The sequence below is a fragment of the Phyllostomus hastatus genome, unplaced genomic scaffold (assembly GCF_019186645.2).
Source record: "Phyllostomus hastatus isolate PE091 unplaced genomic scaffold, TTU_PhHast_1.1 phas_contig_495, whole genome shotgun sequence".
Classification (NCBI taxonomy): Eukaryota; Metazoa; Chordata; class Mammalia; order Chiroptera; family Phyllostomidae; genus Phyllostomus; species Phyllostomus hastatus.
In genome coordinates this window covers 1,026,431-1,048,149 of record NW_025333895.1, presented here as the reverse complement: position 1 = coordinate 1,048,149, position 21,719 = coordinate 1,026,431, and the positions used below count along the sequence as shown (strand labels likewise).

Sequence of the window (21,719 nt, the reverse complement as noted above, 5' to 3'; positions counted from 1 at the left end):
TAGTAACTCCTACCACCTGAAGTCTCCTTAGTTTCTTCTCTGTGTATGGATACTTGACAGGCACCTGGCAGGTACTCATGATGCCATGTTAGATTCTGCTTTCTTATTTTTAAAAATGAGCCATTAAAGCAATAGTGTAAATTAGCCAAGCATAAGTTATGATCTTAGAATATTTCCAAAAATATATAAATACCCACTTGACCCAACTAGACTTGAGGTGGCAAATAGATTTCTTGTTGAGTGCCCACTTGAGTCCATTGACAATGGTTGCGTGTTCAGAGGGACCCTCACACCACGTCCTGATACCACAATCAGTTTGTAACGTCTGTCTTGGCACAGGATGTAGGAGGGGTGGAACCTGGCTGTCCCTGCATTAAATGACCCCAGTTTCTGTTTTTTTTTTTTTCCTTCATCTTAAAGAAAAGTCTGGCCCTGGCTAAGTACCTCAGTCAGTTATGGCATCTTCCCAATAAGCCAGGATTACAGATACGATTTTTTGATCAGGGCACATAGGGAATCAAATGATGAATGCATCAGTAAGTGGGACAACAAATCTGTCTTTCTCTCTCTCTCTCTCTTTCCCTCTTTCTCCCTTTCTTTATCCCTTCTCTCCCCACCCCCTCATATCAGTTTGAAGGAAAAAAAAAGTCTGCACTCTCCTCACTCATGGCACTACCAGCTTATTGACACTGTAGTTTCCCATACTATGGTTTCTGCCTCTGTTTTGGTAGCTAAGGCTTTTTTTCTGGCAGTTTCAGTTGCTTTGATGTTTTGAAGTGTCAAATCTCGGCATGAAAGCTTCTTTTCCTGGTTAATAACTTACTCTAATTATTCTAGCTAGTTGGGGTGGGGGGCGGAGAAGTGATTGAGTAGGCAGGTGATTGCCTGAGAAAGCTTCCTATTGACTGGATGATCTTGCTGTTAGTGGAAGGCATTCGACTGGACCCCATGTTGGTGTGTTGGTTTTTTGGGGTGATTTTTTTCCCTTACCTATCTCCAGAGGTTAGTGGAGAAGCAAAATGTAAGATGAGTTCCATTCAACTTAAAGCGTGCACACACACACAACTCGACGAAAGACTGCCCATCTACCACAACCAAAAATAAAAATAAAGAAGCATTACATTTCAACTTCCAAGAAAAGCAGGAGATTCTTTGCTCTTTTCCTTCTTTCTACTCACATGTTCAGCTTCTGTCTAGATTAGTTGGAGTTCTTTCATCCTGAGGCTAAGTTGCCTTTTTGCTAAAGCATCTCAGTTTCTTGAAAGCAAGCTTTACCCTCACTAAATGTAGTAAGCACAATGTGAACATAGCTGAACCATTTATAATGAAAGGTTTTCTCATATCCTTAGAAGGGTTCAATAGGTTAACTTCCAGAGTCCCTACAGATTTTACCTGAAACCCATTGCTGATCATCTAGTGGGTTTTACATTTGAGAATAATTAAAAATCAAAATCAAACAAAAAATTCACGACACTACTTAATCATGGCATCATTTATTTCCTGATAACTACAAAGGTGGCTTGTAATTAAATAAAAGAATCTAGTTCTCCAATTGAGAAAGCTAACTTCTGCAAGACATTTTCTATGACTCTTCTACATAGGATGATCTTGGTTGAAGTGAATGGACTTAATTGACCCATCTTTAAAGATAGTAATCTTACTCTTCCTATGCTGTTTGTTTTATCAATTTCCTGATGTTTGGATTCAGAGGAGAAATCCCAGTTCCTTTAACTAATGCTGAAGCAGATGTCAGTTTGCTGTTTCAACATCCTGAGTTCTAGGATGTTACTAACTGTGACCATCTGATTTTTCTTCTGCCAGCTTTTAGAATTTGGAATCTCAATACCTTTTAGAAATGTACAGCTTCTAGTGGTGATCTATTAAGCAATTGCAATTTGTTAAGTGTCTGGTAATCTTGCTTACCATTCCTCATGATGTTAAGCTGGGGGCATTTTTTAGCGTTCCCCAAAGTTTTACTCAGCACCTGTTCTGTGTCAAGCATAGTAAGAGATAAGGAGAGGAATCGAATGTGTGCTCTGTCTTTGAGGAGCTCACGTCTTTATTCTCATGTCCCTAGTCTCCTATGATCATCTGCCTCTGAGCTCTCAGAGGGTCAGGAGCCAAGCTCAGGGAAAGGCTGTACCCTCCACAGCCAGGTATTGGAGATGGGGGCCGGACTGAGAGGTGATGGTGCCTAGATAGCATGTAAATTCCAGGGGGCCCTAGAGCTGCAGAGATGAGAAAGCAAGACCAGCTTTCAGACATACCCTGTTTTTCTTGTATTTAGTCAGATGGGGAGCTGGGGCAGAGGAGGTGCATGTTTCACATCAAAGGACAGCAATTCCTCTAGGTCCTGAGTTGTCAAAGCTGGAAGGGGGCAGAGGGATCATGTTGGCCAGCCTCTTGTTTTCCACAGAGGGGAAATTGAGACCCAGGAGAGGAAGTGGCTTGCTCAGATCAAAAACGGGAATTAGTGGAAACTCTATGCAAGTATGTAAAAGGGAACACGACAGAAACCCAGGCTTTCAAATAGGTGTTCCAAATTGGGATGTAAACCTTTTACTTCAACAATCATTACTTCATAGTCTAGAATTTCCTGTGGATTAAAGGCACTACAACACCTTAGTTAAATGTAACTAATCCCCAGGAAATTGTCAGATCTGTGTTTGTTTTAAAAATGATTATTTTCTGTTTAATTGGTATTTTGCCCTAGATACTTTGTTCATCTAACACCAAGGCAAATGCATTTCTACATAATTTGGTCGTGCTAATAGGGACAGTATCTCATCTAGTTCAAAATCCTCAGCACAGTGTATGGGCACAGGGTAGGCACTCAAAACATGTTCTAAGTTAATTTATGCATTGTGGAACCGCAGTGGCCGTTGTAGTCAGGCAGACCTGGATGTGAGTCCCAGTTCTGTCACTAGCTATGTGGCCTTGGGCAAGTTATTTCACCGCTGAGATTGTTTCCTTATCTGTGAAATGTGACAATGAGGGTGTGTGTATGTAAACACACACATACAAACCCCTTTAAAATAGCACTTTGCAAAATTCTAAACCCCTAACGTGGTGCCTGGCACATATACTGTTGGGATTCTTTTTTTTTTAAGGGTGGGATTCTTAACTTTTATTCCGCGTTAAATTTCAGAACTGCCTCTGGGATCTAAGACTGGTAATCTGGGTATTATCTGTGAGAAATGCCTTAAAATAAAACAAAAATGTCCTTGTGATTTTTTTCAGCTCTATCATTGATCAGTCCTCATTCATGTCCTATCCTGCTCCCTTCTCCCTTTCTTTCCCTTTGCCTCAAAGAAAACTAATGAAGCCATATAGAAAGCTCCAAGATAGAAGTGACCTTGTGCATCTTTAATTGAGGACGGAGTTTGCTAAAAGAACGTCCAAAAACCCACCAGTGGTTTACTTTGCAATCTGTGTCCTGGCTAGACTGGCTGTTGGCTGTATAATTTGTCTAGTTTTGTCTGGAGTCTTAGACTATTCAGCTGCTTCAGGGCAAAATCTTTTGGGGTGTCATTAAATGGGATTGATAATTGGCTTCTGATGAATATTCATTGTGACTAATGACTTTGGGCAAATTTTACACATACTATCTTTCTATTCTCCCACTGAGTGAGATTTTGATAGGATCATTTTCCTCGACTTACACTTCAATCAAATATTCACAATGCCTTTTTGTTTACTACAATCCAAATGTATATTTTCATTACTTTTACATTTTGTATTCTCTAAGAAATGAGCATATGCCTTTAGGATCCTTATTTTTTTAAATAGGGCTGGTTTTAGAGTTATTTTTCAAATAAGTAGCTAATGATAATTTACAGGACATAACATGGTATTCCTGATTAAGCACAGGATATATCATAACATTTTTCTTGTGGTCAGATTAGCCACTGTTCCTAAGTAACAATGCACATTGTTTGTGCTGTTTAGTATTTGGTAAAAAAGCCCAACAATTCCATTTTTGTTTGTTTTCTTAATCAAGTGGGTAAATATATTTTACTCCAATTGCAGAGACTTGGCCCTTAGAAAACTCCCAACGAAAATGATTACCAAATACCTTAAACATTTATTTTTTATGAGTGATAAGAAATTTTAAAATCTTGGCATTCAGCTCTGTAGGGTGTTTTTGAGGTTAAGGGGACATGAGAAAAACATTGAAGATAAGATCTCTGCCACTTTATCATGTGAAATAGGATTTAGACTCAAACCAGTTTAAGCTTAAAGGAGGCAAGTAATCAAGTTCTGTCTCAGCCAGGAACATACCATTGAACGACTTCTTCAGAGAGAATCACAAATGAATTCATGTGATGATACCTTACATTTGTATGGTACCTTATAGATTTTAAAGTGTTTTTATTTACTTGTGTCGTACAGTTCTAGAATAGGCATATTATAGAATGAATGGATGAATGAATTCATTGACTTAGTTTTCCAAAAAGTGAAATATCTTGTGTCTTAGCTTGCCGTTACTGTTTGGAATTTGAGTCATATACCCCACTCTGTGAGACTCATGAAAATAATTGGTCCAATAATGTTCAAAGCCAAGCCACTAACTATTTTTATATTGTGAATATATTCTAAGTAGAATTATTTTTATTTATAAAAAATAATGCAATTATTTTGCAAGAAACATTGTATTAGCATACACACACACACACGCGCGCGCGCACACACACACCCCTGAGAACATGAAGAAGAAAAGAGAGACAGGTCTTTCTGGACTTTACAAGGAGAGGACAAATATGCGGGCAGTTGTAGCCCCATTAGTGATGGGGTGTATGCCGAGGTGAGCCATGGAAGGAAGGAGCACTTGCACAGAGACCTGAGGCAGGAGGAGTTTGCTATGGGCACAGATCTGGGCCAGTTCCGGGTACAGGTTGGAAGAGAGAAGGAGAGAGAGGAGTGCATACCTTCTTCTAAGTCTGCAAGTGCTTTATTCTAAGAATACACTTGGAGAAGGCAGTAGAGACTGTGGCTGGAGATGCTCCTCTCCAGGTAGACTGGGAATTGGTGGAGACATGCCTGTTTCGGATGTGCCCCTAAGACTTCCGAATAGGATGTTCCATGACTGGACCTGCACTTCTGTAAGAGCACTTTGGCAGCTAAAGGATGGGCAGAAAGAGCTGGGGCCCAAGGCCAGTTTCACACTGTAGCCAGACTTCAGGGTGGAGTTGGTTCATTTTCCATTCATTCAACACGAGCAAAGATTTCTCATCTCTTCTATGCTTGAAGAGATTAGTCATGTATAATATGACAGATAGCCTCCTTTATAAGGAAGCATTTTAAAATAGGTTGAAAGTAGTGGACTAAACCTATAAGCCTTGGTGGTGTTGCTGGGAACAGCTCTAGAGAGTTTGCAGGATCAGCTCCTGTTCGTGACATGTACCTGATTTAAAGAACAGGGTCTGGAGGGAAGAGGGGTCGGGGGAGTAGTGGCCCTGGATTTAATACACAGCTCTCACAACTGTGATACATCAGCAGCATGTCCAATTTAAAGCTGTTCATGTTACACTAACCTCTGGGATTCTTTTAACTGGGCCTTGGCATGTCACTCTTTCGCCACGTAAATGTCCTTCTGTCAGCAAAGGCCAGTTAACAGCTTCCAAAAGAAGCAAAGTCCTCCTGGGAATAGGCTTCCCAGAAACCAAAGAAACAAGACAGAAAGAAACATGTGTTGTTGGCTTTTGTCACTTCATAGCCAGTCTCCCAAGGTGCTGATTTTTTCTTTTTTCACTGTATTGAATTTTGTAGCAGTTTTATTCCATTATATCTTTGTTTCCCCAAATTTTAATTGTATCAAATATTGATTATATGATGTGTCTAGCTCTTAAGGAAAAAAGGAACATGAAATGGGGGCATGTCCAAAGAATAGGGAGAGGAAGTATTAGTCAGCCAGGAGTGCTGGGGCAATTGATTAACTATATGGAAAAAATAAATTCTCACCTCAGTCCTTAAATGTAAATTCATTCCAGATGGATTAAAGCTAAACTCTGGGGAAAGATTTGGGGGACTTTCTTAGTATAAAAGCAGTGGACATTGTCACGAAGGAAAGTATTTGTCTCTGTAATTATTTAAATCTCTTCACCTCAAAAATTAAAAAAAAAATAAGGATAAGGTATTTTTTTTTAAACATCGCACAGGATTAGTATCCTTTGCATATCTACTCTTTGCTTATAAATCAATTTTTAAAAATACAGTCATTAGAAAAAGTGGCCTACGACTAGGAACAGACCATTTACCTAAGAAATATAGTCCAGAAACATGACAAGATGTTCAGCCTCAGTCATGATAAGAGGAATTAAAAAAAAAATCAAGATAGATGCAATTTTAAAGCTGCTAACTTGACTGCAGTTCTTAGTGCCGGTGAGGCGCAAGGGGACATTGCAGTACACAGCTGGGCCAGTGTAAGGACCCTCCGTCCTTCCTCGGTTTACTGTATGAATGTGTTTATTATGTTTATATTACTATAGTTAGTAAGTGCCTTAAATATTTATAACTTTTGTCTCTGAATTCTACATCTAGCAGCCAGCTATAAAAATTACTGACCTGATCTGATTACATAGCTTAATGGTAGAAGAGTAGTTAAATATAGTATGGGAAATTTATTAAGTGGCATTAAAGATACGTTTTCTAAAAATATTTAAAGATATGGGAAAATGCCAGCAAATAATGTTAACTTAAAGAAAAAAGCATACTTGCAAAAAAAAGGAGCAAATGAACACTATAGTTATAATAATCCTGATTTTATTAGAAAAGGAAATATAAGTGCATATGTATGTAATACCCCAAAATATTAAATTATTTTCAGATGGTGAAGACTTTTGTTTTCTTTTATCTCTTTTTCCATTTTCTAAATTTTCTACTTTCATTGTGCATTAGTTTCATAATCAGGAAAAAATAGACTTTTTTTTAAAAGCAGCCTCTTTAAGTTTGAATTAGGATGATTGAGTTAACTTATTTTAAATACATCGAGAAGTATGTATTTATTTTACTGCTGAACTCCGCTAGGACAGTATCTCCTCATTTGACTGTGAGCTCTGACCTCTGCTTTGCTTCTCCTGCAGCTGACCGCCTGCATCCACGGGTCCGCCGCCATGCTGTACCCCATGTTCTGGCAGCACGTGTACATCCCCGTCCTGCCGCCGCACCTGCTGGACTACTGCTGGTAAGGCCGCCGCTTCCCCCGGCCTCTGCTTTCCTTCTCTCGGAACTGGCAAGGAACGTTAAGGTTGTAGCTGGTAATGCGATTGGTGACTCTACATGAAAAATACTAACTTAAAAAATGACATGCATTTTAAACTATATGACGGCACGGCCCTTTTATTTCCGAATAGCTTTCATATACGTCATGGTATTCTTAAGAGTTAAAGTGAATAGATAACACTTCCCATTTCTCAGTTTGGGGAAACCAAAGCACCAAGTAGTTGCGTCATTTTTTTCTTCCTAAGACAAGTTGGAAACTGATGACAAGAACAGTCGAGACCCCCCAAGATCTTCAAGTTTCACTCATGTGCTGGCATGTTCTGTAAGACTTGCTCTCAGCCATGGTTTGGGAGCACAAGCCAGACTTCAAAACCCTCAAGTTTTTTATGGGAATTTCAGTTCAGTGAACTGTATTTTAGTGGAAGGAAGGCAAGCAGGCAGACAGGCAGGCGTAAGTCAGCGGTACCACCTTGGACAAGTCACTTGGCTTAAGACCGTGTTTCCTCATCTGCAAAATGAAGTTGTTGTATACATAATTACATAAAGATGAAATGGTGTAACAGATGAAAGGGCACCATGCAGGAAAGCAGGCTCATGATAAGCACTCAGAGTGTTTCTGCAGAAGCACTGTCATCATCACACTCTGTCTTCAGTAGATCACCAAAAAGACTGATTGGGATCCATTTTCCTTCTGAACAATTTCTTTCTCTAGTGTGACGTAGTTAAAGACATTGTCTCCGGACAGGTCAGAACTATACGTATATAGGAAAAGGCACTACCTGCCAGAAGTTGACAGCTTCAGGAGAAAGAGACCCGTTTGAGGGGCCGCTGTTCTGTCGCTTAAGAACAGATGATTCGGGACACTTACAGTTGGTTCAGAGTGAGTGAGTTCAGGTCAGTCATACTTTTTGCTGGGTTCCCCAACCCAGTTTGCAAACCTGCTGCTGAAAAGGTTCACCAGGGTAGCCAGGTTGACCTGGGAGCTTAAAGGTATTCCTCAGTAGCCCTGATTTGAATGTTGGGCTCACCCTCACCCCAAGAAGCCATGGGTACAACAAAGTTGTAGCTCAGGGCCACTAAGGGAAGATCAGCGACCCTCTCTAGTGCCTGGCACTAAGTGAATCAGCTGATTTCTCTCCTATGTATCTTTCTTATCAAGGTGGCTCTTTTCTTAAAAAATATATTTTATTGATTATGCTATTACAGTTGTCTCAATTTCCCTCCTTTTGTCCTCCTCTGCTCGGTACCCCCATTCCCTCCAGCAGTCCCCCCAAATTCATGTCCATGAGACATGCATATAAGTTCTTTAGCCTCTCCATTTCCTATACTATTCTTAACATCCCCCTGTCTATTTTGTACCTACTTTTTATCCATGCCTTTCTCCCACCTCTTATACAACATTAAGGGGCTGTTCCTCTGCTCAGGCTTGCTGCTCCTGTTGAGCATCCGAACCAGCTATCAGTCACTTCCCCTGTCATGTATCTCAAAGGAAAGGCCCATGTTTGCTCTCCATTAGTGTTGTCATTGCTCTTCGAATGCAAGATTGATGGGCTGGGCATAGACAGACACAGAAGAAGGAGGAGGCCAGGGGAGTGAAGGGGAAAAGAAAGAACAAAATACAAACCCAAGGAAGGCAGAGGGGAGACAGTGAGAAAAGTAGAAAAGGTAAAACAGGGGCATATGTCTCCCGAGACAGACTCACACAGTGGCACCCAGTCCTCTTGCCACCCACCCCCTGACATACAGCAACCTCACAGGCACATATTCTCACACAGACACAGGTCCCTTGGCCACCACACCCATCTCAGGGGCCCCACACAGAGGGAGACCCATGACCCCCTACACATCTCATGCAGACATTTGCTCTAAGGGAAACCTTAGGGCTCTCACTGGGAGACACTTGCCTGTGTGTCTCGATGTTGTGCTTTAGGTAGGAACGCCCAGGGGTTCCTGTGTGCAGGGATTGGTAATAGCACAACTTTAGCTTTCCATTACTTGGAAAGTTTTGGTTGCTAAATTGTTAGCTAGGTTAAAACCAGCAGCTTACATTCCCAGAACAGTGGGGAGAAAAATGCTGTGTCAGTACCATCAGTGATCACAGCAGCGGCCAGTGGTGAAGGTCCCCTAGGCCCCAGTTACTGGGCCATCTCCTTCGCATCTGCGATCAGAAAGTCTCTAAGGCAGGTATCATTGACTCCATTTCACAGACTGGTAAACCAAGGCCCAAGGGGTTTTAGTAACTTGCCCATAAGTTTTATTCACTGTATGATTCCATTTTTATAAAAATAAACAAAAAATATGTGTATATATAACAGAAAAATTAAATGTGTGTACACACCCACCTGCAGAAATCTAGGAAGAAGTGCACCAAAATGTTAACAGTGATTTGTGATGGGAAGAGGGAGAGGAATTCTGTATAATTTTTATTTTCTTTTTAATCTTTTCAGCTATTTCAATGAAGAAAGTGCGGTTATTATAATTGAAAAGTTTTACTTTAAAAAAAAATCAGTGTTTTTTCCAGCTGCCATCTCAGGTCCCAATCTACCTTTCTTGTTTGCTTAGAGGATTTATCAGCTGTTTTTACTCTTTCCTGTAGCAGCTGATCCTCCCATCCTCATTTCAGTTCCCTCTCTAACTCTAGCACTGTCCAGAACTTTGTCACCAACCTGGCGAGTCTGACTTAGAAGGGAAGACTTGTCAAGGAAGCTACTAAGCCCTTGTCACCCCAGACTTCCACTCTAGAAAATCAAAGTTAAGGCTTGTATTCTTCTGCGTCCGAGTGAGTTTTGTGATTATGTTCCATCTTGGAAGTTTCTGTTTGTGTGATAGCATTTCTCTCCTGGTCTCTTGTTTCCATGAAAGAACTTTTTGACATTTGACCAGAGGATGATTACAGACCAGTGGGGATTGGTACCTGTTTATTAACCGCAAGATGCAAGAATGATGAAATAAAAGACTCCAAGAGAAAAAAACATCCTCCATTAAGGCTTGATTTGATCACCTTCAGCCTGCTACCACTGCTTTGGTCAGAAACTACAAATGCCATGAAATTTGAGTCAATGCTAATAACTTGATTCTATTGTGCTCAGTGACTTTCACCACATTGAGTTTAATCCTTGGTGGTAAGAGCCAGCAGGGATAACTAGCATTTTAAGTAAAGTGCTAGGAGCCTGAAACATGTAAATTTGAAGGAGGTTTGTGCCTCTGCAGATGATTTAAATGTTAAGTACGTCCCCATGCAGGGGATACACGAAATGGAATCTGAAAACTATTATCTCCTGTAGAAATGAACTCTCAATTTACTCACTGCGCAGGAAGGGCAGATTCTAGTCATTTTCACTGCCAGCAGGTGCCCTTTCTATGCATAATAGACTTCACAAGTGTAATTAACACATGAGGACCACTGCTGCCAGTTTTTCTTCAGGTACATGCTGCTAGGAGTTTTCAGGACAACAGTAAAGTGTAGGCTGTAAGAGCTTTTTACATTGCACTTGAGGATGAGGTGTTCATTGACTTCGGGACAAAGACGTGTTAAATGAGACTGAGCTCAGACCCTAGTATCATAGGTCATGGTCCTTGAGCTCAGAGACCGTAAGAGCTATAATGCAGCCTTTGGTAGAACAGAGGCCAGAAGAGCAAAGCTCTGGGATGCAGTGAATAAATGGAAACGATGATGCTGAAAACCCCGCAATTATGTGGGAGACTCTAATTGCACCTTCACAAATACAACAACCAATTATCTGAGTTAACTTTAATTAGAGCTATAATCACGAATTTTAATTATCCGAATAAATCAGTTTAGCACAAATGGTCTGCCCTAAATATTTCCCAACTTAATTTTTTCAGGCTCCTTCCCGTTTCTGAAGAGGATAATAGAGAAAGCGCCTGGGCTTTGGGTTCAGACAGACCTGTGTTCACATCTCAGTTTCATCTCTCATCAGCTGTGTCGCCATTACAAATTTATTTTACCCCTCTGGTCTGCCATTTCTTTTCCTGTAAAATGGGTTTAACTTGCCTACCTGGAAGGGCGACTTTAGGAATTAGAGATGTTGTTATCAAGTGACAGTGAGTGAGTGGAGGCTGCTCTTACCGTGGTTATTATAAACATCGGACACAGATTTGGGTTTCCAGAGGCTTTACCTCTCATCACACATTCTTGCTTCTGTAGCCTGTAAGCTCAGGGAAAAACTTTATAATTCATCTTCCCTTTTTACTCCTCAGATTGTTTTTATTTTGTTTTTTTTTTTATTTAACTTGAGTTATTGTATGGTTGTTTTCATTTGCAGCTGTGGCATAAGAATGAAAAGAAAAGAAACAAAAGCAGATGGCAGAGAAAACGAAAGGAGTAAGACATTTCCAGCCCTTATGAATATTTAAAAACATGTGCTGCTGGTTCCTTTCTACTTTAGATCTGTGCTTTTCTCTTAACTTTGAAAGTGAAAATGAGAATCTTGCCTACCTTGGCTGATGGCAGCCCTGACCTTGGCCAGTGTTGGCAGAGCCTTCGCATCTCTGGGACAAAAGGACTGACTTGCTGATGAGAATCAGCATTCCCTCTCATTATAATGACCACCATCTATTGAGTCCAGTGTGTGTCAAGCTCTTTATAAACATTATTGCAAATCTTCAAAATCACACTGCAAGGCAAATTTATTAGCTCTATTGTGTAGATTAGGGTATTGATGCTCAGAGAGGTTAGTGACTTACCCACTGTCACACAACTAAGAAGTGGTAGAGCCTGCTCTTGCAATCCAGTGCCATCTGATATTAAAGCTTTTCTTACTAACACTCCAAGGTGTGAAAGAAGAAGGTATACCCATCACCAAGATTTTATGAAAAAATTCTACTTCTAGGCTTTTTGATGACTTGCTAATTGTAAACTTATGTTATCATTGATTAATTATTCATTCATTCAGCAGATATTTATAGAGCACTTACTATGTACGAGGCACTGTGCTAATTAAATGTTGCTAATAAAAGGTCCCAGTAGAAGCCATATGGTATTTCCCATGTAAACTCCTTTTTCTCATTTATTCAGAATCCATCCTAAATAAGGACCACAAGTCAGTTCCCAAATTGAATTGCATATTTGGGTTATTTTGGACACTTGTTAACACACCTTTGTGATAAAATATTTCCATATCAGATCAAGACAAGTAAGTTCATGTGTTCTTTCAAAGACTAGCCAGGACAAGAGCCAAGTTAGTAGCTAACTCCTGGTGCTTGCTGAGGGCACAGTTGAATGGAAAGGTTAAATCAGAGGTGCACAATTAAGGTTTGGATTTTGCATAGCTTTCCTGACATTTATTTCTGAGTGACTCTGGAAGCCATTCTTTCACTCGGAATGGGCATACTTTGATTCTCTGTGAGACATACTGGTTGTAGGTTCTTTATCCGTAATGTATGTGGATTTCTGAGCCAGTCACTCCATGCTGCATCATGTATTCCATCTGGGGCTTTTAGCAAACAGTCTGAAATGTGCCTAATCTCAGGGTGCACGGTCCACGGGGGTGACAGGACTTCACTAGACACAGCTGTGAAGTGACATCTGGATGAGCAGAGCTGCCTCCATTCCCATCTTTTATCTTCATTGATGCTGTGAAATTTTGCAAAGGGAATAAATTGATGCTAAAGTAAGTGGTATTGTTGATATTCTTGGTGGCAGAAATACAAGTCAATGAAATGTGGTAGAAACAAGAAAACCTGGCTTTGGTTCTGGCTTCCCCATATACCAGCTTTGAGGTTACTGAACCTACTTTCTCTTTTGTCAAACTTGAATAGTAATTACTACTGATACAAAACAGGTTCTCCATAAATAGTAGGCACTATTTTTGTTATTAATGACTATATATGACTCCCAAAATCCTGTTGAAATTCACAACACCAAGGCAGGGGAGATTGGATGGAAGTAGATGAGGTAGACAGGTGTGGCTGACATTGTCTTACCTAACTCTGAGCTATGTAAGTTTTGTTAAATATTGAATTCCAACAAGTAAGCAAAAAAACCCCAACTGTGTATCATGTCCATTTGGCAGCATTTATGAGTGTCCATGTTCCTAGCCCTGGACATAGGAAGGTTGGAGCTTGTAGTGGTTCTGGATTTGAGAAAACATTATTTCACAAAAGAACACAAGTGTCCAAGCAAGAATGGGAGAACAGAGATTTTTTTTAAAGCTAAGAAGCAGCAAGGGATCAAGATGGGCCTACTGCTCAGGAGGGAGCCTTCGCAGCAAGGAGCTCGTGCAAGAGAGGCAGGAGATGGGGAGGACCTGGGTTTCTGCTTCAGGCAGCAGAAGGAAAATGGTGTGTGGTGGGCCTGATGCTTAGGAAGTGCACAGACATTGTGCGTTGGGTGGACAAAAGGAAACTATAGATTTCTAGGTGAATTCCCAACTAAGATTTGGCTGACTTTGACCCTGAGGTTGGAACAAAAAGGCTGAGTAGTAGAAAAGAGTTCTAGGTCCAAATGCCAGCTCTGGCCCTACTGAATGTATGTCTTGGCGTGAGTCACATAATCTCTCTGAGTCTCAGTTTCCTCACCCACAAGAATACAGCTAACAGCACGGATGTCCATAAAGAACCCGGTATCTAATAGGAGCTAAAAAGAAGTTGTTAGATGACGACAGTCACTGAGCCCTACATTGACATGCGCCTTTGTTTCCTGCAGCGGAGCCCAAAACTGAAAATGCCCGGAGCCTTTGCAGGAAGCTTTGGACAGTTTCTGAGTAAACTATCTTTCTGGTGGAAAAATGGGAGAGAAAAGAGACTGGGCCCCTTGCATTCTCTGTACTATAGATTCTACAGGCATCTATATCTAGCTATATTATAATTCTGTAGGAAAACTGTCTTTTCAAGGTCTCCATTTGATTTTTTAGATGGAAATGTAGTTCATATATCATAAAATACACCCTTTTAAAAGTGTGCAGTGCAGTGGTTTTTAGTATATTCACAAGGTTTTACAACCATTACCAATATCCAGTTCCAGATGCATTAGATTTTTAATGCATTAATTGTTGTTAGGATAGTAATTCATCCTTATTATTTAAAAAAGCACATTTTTTAACCTTCCAAAAGTATATAAAGCAAAATTGACTGTTTTATAAAAACAAATAGTCTGTGTAGATGGTTGGCATCAGACCCCTTTGCCTGGTCCCTCCAAAGTGTACCTGACTCAGTAGATGCTAGTATAACAGACAGCTCTCCTCCAGCCTCGGCAGCTATATTCCCACACAGGTGCTGAGACCTGCAGGGTCTCTTTACCACAGGAATGACCCTTCTCTGGTTGGGGAAGGTGGTTGTTGCTCGCCCAACCTGACTGCAGCCTACCCACCCCACCCAGTGGCCCTCCACCTCCTCAGTAGTTACATTTGAGCGCCTGGACTTGCCCACCGATCCCACCCTCCCAGGCCCCTTCCTGCTGCCTGATGTGGCGCAGGGCAATGGCCTGCCTCTCTGGCCCAGTTTCTAAGTAGCCTCTGTGGGACAGAGCTGGCTCTGATATCTGCTTATATGATCAAGCCTGGACCTGGTTTTCCTTCTCTTGGGACACATTTCCTCACTTCTCCCTGACCTGGAGCCTCTCTTGAACCCAACACTTAGAAAATTGAAGCTTTTAAGGCACAGTGTGGTGGTCTGTGCAACAGACATTCTAGATATGCTCTCGGTCACCAGTAGAGCAAGATCCATAGACCGTGTAATGCCACTGTCACAGAAGCTGCAGCAGTGGAGGAAGACACCTTGTGTCAGGCAGGGCTTTTGTGATGTGTCCTTGCCTCTCTGAGTTGGGGAACCAGGGAAAATATATGAAGCATGAGCACAGTGCTGGGCTCAGAGTCATCTCTCAACTGTGGGTTTGTCTTCCCCTTAAACACTGGAAAGACTTCAAGGCTAGACTAAGAAGGAAATTGGTTACTTTGCATCTTGGCATGTGACATATCTTAGTGCTGGAACACAAAAAAGATAAAATCTTTTTCTCCTATTACCAGTTGCATTTTTACCTTTTACATTTTTTTGTTTTGTTATTTCTCTTGATTGTTTTTCCATAGAGCTCTTTTCTCTCCTCATTTCTTTTGTACCTCATTCATCCCTGCATTTGTATGAGAGTCTGTACAAGAGTCTCATAAGCTGCTGGTGGCTGACAACCTGAGACTTCCCCTTTGCAGCTGGCTCTAGCTCTTATGGTTCTCATTGAACTCTCTGGGGCCATCAGAGCCCCGTCTCCTGACCTTTGCTCTGTGATTAACTTATCCTGCTGCAGTGGTCTTAGCGACTGAGCCCTTCCTGATGTTTTCCAAGCCCGTCTCCTTCCGGTAGACCAAGGAGGCACAGAAGGGCAGACTGCTGCAGGCTTTGATGTTGACCTTATACGTTTTCTTCCAGGCATTATTTTTGTAACTCAAGTGTTCATTCAGTTGAGTTTAGTGCCTTGGAGCTCTAGAAGGCATCTCTCCCAACCCCCAGAGTTACTATTCCACAAAGTCATAGTGCCACACTCAAAGGGCATTTTCCTCCCTCTTCCCCTTCACCCAGCGGCTCCAGTGGTATACACCTGTCTCAAATTAGCAAACCATCTCCACTGCCCAGCTCCTCTACTGTGGTGAGCCCTGTGGTTTGGCCACCAAAATTGCAGGTGGAAACTAGGTAGTCTCTGCCCCATCTCCCAACCTAGAATCGCTCCTGTCCTCTCATGGATCCTCATCCTCTGTTGCTGATCATCAATCAGGGAGGGCTGGTTGGAAACCAGGCAAAAAGTTAAACAGCTTTTCCTCAAAGAAAACGTAATTAACTGATGGCATTTGCACCTCTTCTACTTTCCACGCAGTATTTTCTGCCTCTCCTTAGCTGTGACCTTTGTCAAGTTGCTTCACCTCTTTGAGCCAAAGGTTCCTCTGTAAATTATGGAGATGAGGCTTTCAAGATTGCTGCAAGGATGAAATGAGGGGATGACAGTACCCTGTAAGTGTCCCAGCACCAGCTTACCCACATACAGAAATACGTTTGTTTAATGTCTGTTGTTAAACATAAACTCCAAAGAGGAACAGAACTCTTCTCTAGCCTCAGCCCATTATGGTACCTGACACATAATAATGTTTGTTGACTGACTGACCAACACATAATAAATACATTATGTGATATTAATTTTCTCTCTCCCCTCCCCATTGCTTTTTAAAAACTCAAGCACCTGAATGGCCATTTTTCTCTGTGGACACCATGAATCACATTATGACTCTGTTTCCCTCTTAGGCTTGGCAGCTGGAGGGCTTAGAGACAAATTTGTGGGTACCCCAGCAGGTGTGCAGAACCTCACAGCACACAAGTGCAGTACTAAACTCACCCCAGCTTGCATTTTTTTCTTTGTTCATTGAATTGAGAGAGAGACAAACATTGATCAGTTGCCTCCTGTATACACCCTGACTGGAGATCAAACCCTCAGCTTTTTGGTGTATGGGACGCTGCTCCAATCAACTGAGCCCACCCAGCCAGGGCACCTTGTCCCCATTTCTTTCCCTACTTCAACTGCGGTATTGAACAGATTCGTAACAACTGCCTTAAATCCTGTTTAGAACAAAAAAGAGTATCAATTAATTCATTGATGGTAGTAAGGCAAATATAATTTTCTTCTGGCTATGAAGTGTCCACTTGCTATTTTATTTTTCAGCTATAAATATCAAATAACCATTTTTTATTTTTTCTTAAAAATGGAAAAGCAGTTTTCATTTATGAGCCAGTATCATTATTCATAACTGAAGAATTGTAAGGAGTGAGTTTTTTCCACTTAATTAGAATCTTTTTTAAAATTATATTTTATTGATTATGCTATTATAGTTGTCCCCATTTTCCCCCCTTTGTCCCCCTGCACCCAGCTCCCCGCACTCCCTCAGGCAATGCCCACACCATTGTTCATATCCATGGGCCATGCATGTAAGTTCTTTGGCTACTCCATTTCCTATACTGTACTTTACATTCCCATGACTATTCTATAACTACCCATTTGCACTTCTTAATCCCCTCACCTCTTCACCCATTCCCCTACACCCCCTCCCATCTGGCACCCATCAAAACACTCTCTGTATGGTGATTTTGTCTCTGTTCTTGTTTGCTTAGTTTGTTTTTCACATTGAATTGTTGATAGTATGTATTTGTCACCATTTTATTGTTCATAGTTTTGATGATCTTTTTCTTAAATAAGTCCCTTTAACATATCATATAGTAGTTTGGTGGTGATGAACTCATTTAGTTTTTTCTTGTCTGGGAAGCTGTTTATCTGCCCTTCGATTCTAAATGATATCTTTGCTGGATAGAGCAATCTTGGCTGTAGATCCCTGCTTTTCATGACTTTGAATATTTCTTGCCAGTCCCTCCTAGACTGCAAAGTTGTTGGTTTGTTTTTTTTTTTTGAGAAATCACTGACAGTGTTATGGGAACTCCCCTGTAGGCAACTAATTACTTTTCTCTTGCTGCTTTTAAGATTCTCTCTTTATCTTTAACCTTTGGCATTTTAATTATGATGTCTCTTGAAGTGGGCCTCTTTGCATCCATCTTGTTTGGGACTTTTTGTGTTTCCTGGACCTGTATGTTTATTTCTTTCACCAAATTAGGGAGGTTTTCTTTCATTATTTTTTTCAAATATATTTTCAATTTGTTGCTCTTTCTCTTCTCCTTTTGGCACCCCTGTGATGTGGATGTTGGACCTCTTAAAGTTATCCCGGAGGCTGCTTACACTATCCTCATTTTTGGATTCTTTTTTCTTTTTGTTGTTCTGATTGGTTGCTTTTGCTACCTTATGTTCCAAATCATTGATTTGATTCTCAGCTTCATACAGTCTTCTGTTGATTCCCTGTAAATTGCTCTTTATTTCAATTAGTGTATCCTCTATTTCTGGATCTTTTTATGCTGCTGAGATCTTCACGAAGTTCCTTGAGCATACTTATAACCAGTGTTTTGAACTCTGCATCTGAAAGATTGTTTATTTCCCTTTTGTTGAGCTCTTTTTCTGGAGTTTTGATCTGTTCTTTCATTTGGGCCATGTTTCTTCATCTTCTCATTTTGGCATCCTCCTTGTATTTGTTTCTATGCATTAGGTAGAGCTGCTATGACTCCCTATCTTGGTAGTGTGGCCTAATGTAGTAGGTGTCCTGTAGGGTCCAGTGGCACAGCCTCCCTGTCACCCAAGCTGGGTCCTTGAGGTGCATCCTTTGTGTAGGCTGAGTACAGCCTCCTCTTGTAGTGGATCCTTGGTTGCTGTTGGCAGGACAATCGAGGGATTTACCCAGGCCAGTCAGCTGCAAGGTCTGGCTGTGACTACTGGCCACTGACCTTCACCCTCTGTGGAGGATCATCTGTGCAGGGGCAGGGTCATAGTGCTCTGATGGGGTCTGTATTTGTCTACTGCTTGCACAGGCTCTGGGGTTTCCTGGGTGGTACAGGCCAAGGTAAACCCCTACCTGTATTCTGCCCAGGACCACCTTACCTGAGCTATAAAGCAATCTGAGATGGCCACTACTTGTGCTGGGCTTGGAGATTCCCAGGCAAAGCTAAGCTGTGAATCTTGGCTGGCTGCTGCTAGTGACAGGTCTGGAGCCACTTATCAAGAGGTGGGGGCAGGGTGGGGAGCTAGGGCTCACTGAGGCTGGCTGTTGCTTGTTTGAGAGGATTTAGGAAGTTGTGAAATATGAGCCAAGACCAGCTATTTACATGGAGAAGTCACTGCTAATAGTTTGGGTGTGCCAGTGAACTGGGTGGGATGGAATCTCAGGGGATCTCCAGGACAGGGCATACAGTGCGAGCCAGGTTGATAGAGTCTCAGATACGGCACCCACCTGTCAGATCTTTGGTTCTTTTGGGCAGGGGGGGAAGGAAGACTGAGAAAAGGGCAGTGGGCTCTGCCTGCTTTTTTGTCTGGGAGAAAGTTGTCCCCAGCTCTTGTCTTGCTGCCAGACACTTCATTTACTCTCTGTAGACCACTGGTGCCTTTCAAGCTGCTACCCCAGTACTGGAGCTCAGACGGAATGAGTCTGAGTAGGTCAGTGTGTGGGTTCTTTAAGAGGAACTGCTTGGGACTCCAGAAGTTTCTTCTGCTGACTCAGTCCCCACTGGTTTTTGTAGCCAGAAGTTATGGGGACTTGTCTTCCTGACACTGTCTCTCTGGGCTGCGGGGCTAGTGTGGAGCTGGGACTCCTCACTCCCCAGATATCTCTCCTGAATTTTTATCCACCACACGTGGGTTTGGACCAGCCCATTTCATATCTCTGGCCTACCAGTCTGGATGAATGTGGTTTATTTAATTCCGTAGTTGTCAGACTCCCATTCGACTCAATTTCTGATGGTTCTGGGTGATGGTTGTTCTATATTTTAGTTGTGATTTTGATGTAGTTGTGCAAGGAGGTGTTTACCTATGCTGCCATCTTGACCAGGAGTCCTCCATTTTTTTATATAATATAATGGTTAAGAAAAGGTAGTATTTATTTAGCAAGAATAGCATAAGAGACACTGAAGTAGAAGGATTTGGGCTGAAATTGCCATTAACCTCACTGTAAGTTTCCCAGAACCCCTTTTTTTAATCTAGAAAATGAAAGGTACACATTGATTTGTTTGAGGGTTAAACGAGATAAATTAGCTAAAGCCTCCTGCACAGCCCTTGGTGTTTGGTGAGCACTCAGTACATAGCAGCCCTGCTGTGTTTTTTCTTCTTGATGTACACATGGGACCAGTGTAGACTCCAGGAGACAGGAACCTGTTCGATTTCTTGTGCCTGATAATCTAGAACAATCACAGAAATTAGCACGTGACTCATGCCAAATGGACAGCCCAGACAAAAGCTTGTAAAAGAGAGGTGTTAGCAACCACCGAGGTTCTCTGAGCAGTAATACCTGAAGGAGCAGCACGGGCTTAGCAGGACTTAAGGGAAGAAGGGGACTGAGGCCCACAAAGAGCCCAAGGCAGGTTTGGAAGAAGTGGTGCCTGTGGTGAGGAGGGTGTTCAGACAGGTTTTGGAGGGGCCAGGGACTAGCACAGCTGCTGGCCAGCCCTGGGGGAGCACATTCGAGACACCTCCGAACTTCCTTCCACTCCCCCTTCCCAGCCAGGCAAGTGCTGGTCTGGAAAGTAAGCTTTGTCTTAGCAAAACAGACTTGGGTTCTAGCCCCAGTTTTGCCTTTTACCAGCTGTGTGAACTGAATGAGTTGTTTAGCTTCTGAACCTTCACTTCTTCATCTACAAGGTGATGGTAGTAATGATACCTACCTCACACTGTCATCGTGAGAATCCAATGAGAAAATGCCAGTCTAGCCCTCAGGGCAGCAAATGATGGCTGCTGTTAGTGGCTTCCTGTGCAACACTGGCCATTATATTGGCCTATAGACAATCTATTGGGTCACTTTCAGTAAGTCCCAAGCTATGATTAGTCATGTCCTTCAACAAGATGTGTGGTCTTTGTTGTTGTTCCTACTCCCATTCTTTTGTCCTTGAACCTCTCTAACAATGCTGGGCCTCATTATTTCAGAACAGAATTTAAAACTCTAGAACAAGCTCTGTTTATGCTTTTGTGTCTTTTTCAAAAAAGAAAAAAGAAGAGAAAAGCTCAAACAAGTAAGACCTGTTCCAGAGTTTTCCTTTCCTTGAGCAATGGGGACTTGAGGAAAGACTTGTGAGGTTATTTGGGTAAGAAGGTGGTGTGCCTCTGAACTGAGGTGGGTGCTGTGATGTGTAAATTGTAATGCTAACTGTGCATTTATATGGGGGGGAAAGGAAAAGAAAAACAGATCTTCAAATACCTGGGCAGCTCTAAACAGGTTCCTTTCTGAGGTATGAGAGGTGTTGCTCACCTCCGGGTCAGGCCCCTCCTACCTCTACCCAGTATTCCCCTCCCTTCCTTCTCTCAGGAAGCTGTACTTTTTTTTATCCTCACCTAAAGACTTTTTTTTTTCCATTGCTTTCTAGAGAGAAAGGAAGGGAGAGAGAAAAACATCAGCATGAGAGAGAAATATTAATTGGTTGCCTCCCATGTGTGCTCAGACTGGCGATTGTATGAACCTGGACCAGGGATTGAACTTACAACCTAAGTGTGTTCCCTGAACTGGAATTGAACCCACAACCTTTTGGTTATGGGGTGAGGCTCCAGCCAACTGAGCCATACCAGACAGGATTCAGGAAGCTATATTTTATGTATTTGAGCAGCTAGTATTTTTTTTATTTCACCCAATTATCTTCCAGTTTGTTGCTGCTGACCTCAAGGGAAAATAATTAAGAGGGCTCAAGTTATCTGGGGGAAAGGAATTAAACTATGAAAGTACAGTAAAAAGGAATGGGGACTACTGGGCCCATTAATAAGTCTGCAGCATCCATATTCATGGCTGGTCATTGCTAGGAATGAGCTCATGCTGTAGGACTTACCTGGAAGAGAAGTGGTATACATCCCAGGCCTAGAGTTCATAAGAGGATTGGGTGAATGCGCCCCATAGTGTACCAGTACTCCCTCCTTTCCTTTGGCTAAAATATTG

The 21,719-nt window shown here is 41.8% G+C and overlaps 1 protein-coding gene across 4 annotated transcripts in view; it reads left to right on the top strand.

Annotated features, from left to right (window-relative positions):
* Positions 1-21,719, top strand: part of DENND1A (DENN domain containing 1A) — a 486,624-nt gene that overhangs the window by 259,106 nt on the left and 205,799 nt on the right. For all 4 annotated transcript variants that reach the window (XM_045846504.1, XM_045846502.1, XM_045846503.1 and 1 more), the window contains exon 10: positions 7,083-7,183. In XM_045846504.1, coding sequence (XP_045702460.1) covers positions 7,083-7,183 — 101 coding nt within the window. The remainder of the gene's footprint in view (positions 1-7,082; positions 7,184-21,719) is intronic.